The following is a 5,478-nucleotide window of genomic DNA, read 5'->3' on the forward strand; positions in this document are numbered from 1 at the left end:
TTCGGCGCGGGCGCGGGTGTGGAGACCGGGGGCAAGCTCCTCGTCTCCAACCTGGACTTCGGCGTCTCGGACGCGGACATCCAGGTAGGCGGCGCGGCGCGTCCCGACCCAGCCCCTTCTCGTGCCTCCTGGCTCCTGGCGCTTGCGGGGGCCGCGCCCGGTCTGTGCCCCCGCGGCGGGCACTCCCCTCTCGGCAGCTGCGGCTGGCAGGCGCCTACAGACGCCGCGTTTGCAGCTGTTCTGCGGGGTCCCCTTGTGCCCCTTCCCGCCGTCCTCCTCCTCCTCCCTGCTCTGAAGTCGTTGCCTCGGCCACAGCTTGTTTTCACTCGAACGGGGCATCCTCGGTGCGCCCAGCTGGGGACGTGCTTTGCGTGGGAAGGACTTAGCCGCCTTCAGAAAAGCATGGGGTGCCGTCCTCCTCCGGTGTCTGCAGCGCTCTCCTCTTTTGTGGGGAGGAGCCAAGCAATCCTAGCCAAAACGCAGCAGTCTTGCGCGTTCCTAGTCGTGGTCGAGGGTCCGTGTAGAGACTCGCTGTGCAAGGCCCTGCCGGCACCGCGGCGTCCTCCGGGAGCGAGGGGAGTCGCTCTGTGCAGCGGGTGCTTTGTCTTGCTGGTATAAGCTGCCTCCCCAGAAGGGGCTTTGCCGGTTTAGCCATCTCGGTAAAAGCTTTAGCACCGAGTAGCCCTTAGGCTGGGCCTTTCCAGGGAAAATGAAAGCATCTTTTAATTTCCAGGTCACTTGAGAGAATTTATTGTGATTTAAAGTGTAAGGTCAAAGACTTCCCTAGCCAGCATCTTTTCAATCGCTTCCAGCTAACTTGGATGTGAACAACCGACTGTATTTTTGCCTGTTGCAGCAAATCCTAAAGTTTGCTTGAGGCACCAAAATGAAACAAACAGCTGTTCAGCCGAGAATCCTCCTTGCAAAGGAGTTTGGACAGTGCTGGCTCTTTGCATGGACAGAGAGTGGCATCTTGTAGTCCTGCTGCCTTTAAAGTGTTTTGGCTGTGTTAGGCTGACAGGTGCTGAGCAGCCGGGTGGGATTGGGTTTGACGCTCCTACACGTATCGTCAGTGCAGAGCTGCAGTCTGCATGAGCGATTCCACCAGGCCGACAGTGGTGAGGAGGATGCTTGCTTACGTCTTGGTCACACAGGTGACTTGGGCAGTAACTGAGCTTTCGTTGCTGCCCATGGAGAGCTAGCGCTCTCTGTCCTTGGCTCTTACTGAAGTCTGCAGTGCAGTGAGAACTTCCTGTGGAAGTAACTGATGCAAGCAGCTTGTCGTGGGTGTTTGCGCAGCCTCCCTTGGGGTAAAGGGCAGGCACGGCTTCAGCACAGATGTAGTACGAGACAGATGAAAGCTAGAAACAGGCCTTGGAGCCTGCTGGTAGTGCTGCTGGCCTTGGAGCGATTGGTCCTCTGGGTGTAGTGCTGCCCATCCAAGGACCTTGCAGCCCTTTTGAAAAGAAGGTAGGTGTCCCCATCTTGCTACTCAGGAATTTAGGCCACAGCATTCAAATGACAGCCTGGGTCACTCCTGGTGGCAGCCTCAAAGCAGGTCTGAGATCTTGCTCCTGTTCTGTCCGTGGGCGCACACAGTCTCCCTCTGAGTGAGCTGCTTGCTGGCGTGCTCAGGCTTCAGTGGGAGCTAGGTACATTAGAAACAGACTTTGGAGCAGGCAGCAAGCTACTGCCAGTTGCTTTACTCAAATATAAAACTTGCTGTACAAAGCTTGCGGCTGCTTGTCCTCCCCTCTGTCTGCTGGGGGCAGAAAGCAAGAGAGCCTGGAGCATCACCTTAGGTTTCAGAATGACTAAATCTTTTCTCACATGATTGCCAGACAAGTTTCCACTGAAAACTGCCACACAGACCCTCTGGGCGTGCTTAGGAATTAGTGCAGCTCTATAGCAGTGACCGGCTCCTTGGTGAGGCGAGTGGCAGACTTGTGTCACTGAGCTCAGGATTATTGGTTTGATCTTGGTATCAGATGTACAAAGTTCCCCTTGAGGAAGAATCGGCTCAGTGTCCCAGGAGTGGTTTCAGTGGGTTATGTGTAAACGGTCCAGCGAGCAAAGTCTCTAATTGAACCTGACCACGTAGATCTGCTTTTCACTCCATCTTCTGGAGCTGCTGCCCCTGTGGCTTTGAGTTCTGTCCTTTCTCTCTCTCTCTCTCTCTCTCTCTCTGTCTGTGTGTGGAACACTATCTCCTGGGCTGGTGCCGCAGCTAGAGATGCCGCCTTCCCCTCCCCTCCCCTCCTCCGGGCTCTTGTCTCTGTTGTGGAATAGCTTCTCTGCATCTCAGCAAGTGCCAACAGCTCCCCTTTCTCTGTTTTTCAGGAACTCTTTGCAGAGTTTGGGACCTTGAAGAAGGCGGCAGTACATTATGACCGGTCTGGACGCAGTTTAGGGACGGCAGATGTACACTTTGAAAGAAAGGCAGATGCTCTGAAGGCGATGAAGCAGTACAATGGTGTCCCCTTGGATGGTGAGTGCGCCTGGCTCTTTCCAGGGGACACTTGATTCAGTAGGGGAAGGATTTTAGTTGCCAGTGCCACTGGCAGAAATTTGTATTCCGTTTTCCCCTCTCCCAGGGCGCCCCATGAACATCCAACTGGTCACATCACAGATAGACACACAGAGGAGACCGATACAAAGGTGAGATGTTTTGTCTCATGGGGCCTGGGTGACTCGTTCTCTTCATGTGGGCAGTGAATTTGTGTAGCCTGCTTCTGTAGGAAGATGGCTTTGGGCTTCAGGTCTGTCCTTGCAGCATTTTCCTGGTGGTTGGCTTTCCTTGTGGTGGGACTGTGCCATGACTAACAAAACTGCTTTCTCTGCTTCACAGTGTAAACAGAGGTGGCATGACCAGAACCCGTGGGTCAGGATTTGGTGGTGGAGGTAGTAACAGGCGAGGTAGCCGTGGTGGGAACAGAGGGAGAGGCAGAGGAACAGGAAGAAGTTCAAAGCAGCAACTCTCTGCAGAAGAATTAGATGCACAGTTGGATGCTTACAATGCCAGGGTAAGTACAGGCTCCCTGGGTGGAGTTCGTATGTGTACATCAGTCCTCAACGTCTACAGCTGTTTGCCAGAATGATGGGCCAAATGAGTCTCCTCGAGACTGGTCAGTACCTGGTTCTTGAATTGTCTTATTCAGAAGTAAGAAGTGGCCCTCGGGGACCAGCTTTTCAACAGGCAGAGGCCTGTTTGGGCCAGGTTCTCCTGTCAGTGCTGCAGCCACATTACTGTCTGTGAAGATCTGGGTCCACTCTTTGTGGGTGAGGGGAAGAGCTGGGGCAAAGAGCTTGAGCTAGTCTGACCTGATGCTGAAGGCTAGCAGGGAAGGGCTGCATCATTGGAGGCACATCTGGTGTTGTCCCCCCGCCCCTTCAAATAAAGGGGCCAGCAACTGCACTCAACAGGGCAGCCTCCACTGACTGAATGCATGCAGTGGAGCTGTCCCAAAGGAGAAAGCAGCAGGCCTATGATTAGACTGGGAAATGTAGGTAATGGATCTAAAGAATTGGGTGCCTGCAGCTAGTCTGTTAACAACGGCTTAGATCAGGGGTGGGCAAAATACAGCCCGTGGACTGGATCTGGCCGGCCAAGGGATTTTATTCAGTCTGCAGGGGGTGCCTCGGCCCCAACCAGCCCAGATGTGGTGGGCAGCCTGGACTGCAGTGCACGTGGTCAGTCCTGCCACCCCCGGGCGTGCAGCAGGGCTGGGGCAATGCAGTGGCTGGACTCTGCTTGCCAGCCAGAGGAGCTGCTGGTGCCACTGGGTCTAGGGACCCTGATCTGCGCTGCCCCCCCCACTACCTGGAGGAGCAAGACAGAGCAGGTGGGAGGGGTCTCCATGGAGACAGACCCGGGACCCCATAGGCAGGGTGCACTCAGCTGGGCAATGGGATGGGGGTGCAGGGGGCAGTGTCTGGAAGCAGGATGGGTGAGGTCAGGCCCAGGATCATGGGGCCTTACTGGGGGCGGATCATGGCTTTACCCCCGGCCTCCTGCTCTCTGCCTGCCCACAGCCCCATCCTATTCACCCAGCTGACTGGGGGGGAGACCCTGCCCACTCTCTCTGTCTGGTGCCCCCCAGACCAGTCTACTAATCTATCACTTGAGGACTCTTGGTGAGCTGTTGTGGGCTGGGGGGTGCTGACCTAGCTTGCAAGAGCTTGCCAAAACTTCCTAGCCCAATTATTTGCCCACCCCTGGTTTAGACTGTGAGGCTTTCCGGCTCCTGTTAACGAGCATGTAGGCATGTGCTATGTGAAATTCTCCTAGATAAGGGGAAGTGATCAGCAAACTGACTGCCACTTAAGACTCCAGTCCTTGCTAAGAGACACATTGGGAGATATGTGAAGAACGAAGCAGAGCAAATGCGCCCGTTTATCAGAATAAGAGTGAACTGGGCAGGTTTTGTCTAGTACATGCTGGAAAAACTTTTATTAAACCACTTCCAGGCATTTAACCGATAATGAAGACACGAGCAGCAAGTAGCATGATGGGTTTGTACAGGACATCTTGATGGGAACTCGATGGCTTTCTTGCAGAACTACAGTGATAGCGGGGGGAAATGGAGTTGGTCTGACCTCATGCGACTTAATTCACAAGCTGGAAGCTTAGCTTGGAACAGGCTTAAACTATATCGTAGCAGAGCTAGCTGCTGTGAAAACACTTCCAGTGAGGACCCCTAGGCTTGATCTATGTTGGGGACCAGTGTTCAAGAGGAGTGAACAGAGCACTTGAGTTGTTCCTAGGGATGTTTTAAAAGGGCTGGCGGGGTGAGTGACACGGGGCCCTAGTCCTGAGGAGAGCAGCTGCCAGAAATGCAGGAGTGAGCACACAGGACTGTTGCCGCATGGTCAGTGTGACGTTGGTTCGCATCTGCAAAGCAAGGAGGAAGTAGCAAGGGCCTGGTGTTATTGCAGGTCACGTGCTGAATCTATACCAGCAGCGTGACTGGCAGACAAAGGCTTATTTTACCAGTGCTTCACTAGCAAAGAAAACTACTAAATCGTGAGCTGAACGCTTGTGGCTGCAGCCAGGCTTGAGCAGCAGTGCTGCGGACTGCTCTCTCCCAGGCGGTGTTATGAATGTCTGAAACCTAACAATGGTTTAATGTCAGTATGTTGCTACTGTCTGTGGTGGTAGAAGTGCTCCCCCACCCGTAACACCTCATCCTTAACGCCTCCTCCTGCGTCCTTGGCAGCCAAGAATCCCACCTGCACTACCCAGCTCAACTGCCTCTTGCGCCAGCAGGTGCATGTGGCACAGGCCCGTTTCTTTGACCCCTGGCTAGAGCCATTTCCTCTACAGCGCTCAGGCTGTTCACCCCTCGCTACTGCTTGCTGAGACCTGTTCTCCCGTTGCCATGGCAACCTTGCCCTGAAAAACTGCTTACCAGCCTTATGACAGCCCCCAACCTGGAGTGCTGCAGCCTGGCTGTTGCCTGCATGCCCCCCCCCCCCCCC

At 54.6% G+C, this 5,478-nt stretch overlaps 1 protein-coding gene across 1 annotated transcript in view; it reads left to right on the top strand.

The window, feature by feature from the left end:
• The window catches only part of ALYREF (Aly/REF export factor), a gene marked incomplete at its 5' end in the record, with an annotated part of 6,504 nt that continues 1,026 nt past the window's right edge, over positions 1-5,478 (top strand). Inside the window, 4 exons of the mRNA XM_006038675.2 lie at positions 1-84; positions 2,341-2,488; positions 2,595-2,658; positions 2,849-3,023. Coding sequence (XP_006038737.1) covers positions 1-84; positions 2,341-2,488; positions 2,595-2,658; positions 2,849-3,023 — 471 coding nt within the window. The remainder of the gene's footprint in view (positions 85-2,340; positions 2,489-2,594; positions 2,659-2,848; positions 3,024-5,478) is intronic.

This window comes from Alligator sinensis, unplaced genomic scaffold (genome assembly GCF_000455745.1).
Source record: "Alligator sinensis unplaced genomic scaffold, ASM45574v1 scaffold2383_1, whole genome shotgun sequence".
Classification (NCBI taxonomy): Eukaryota; Metazoa; Chordata; order Crocodylia; family Alligatoridae; genus Alligator; species Alligator sinensis.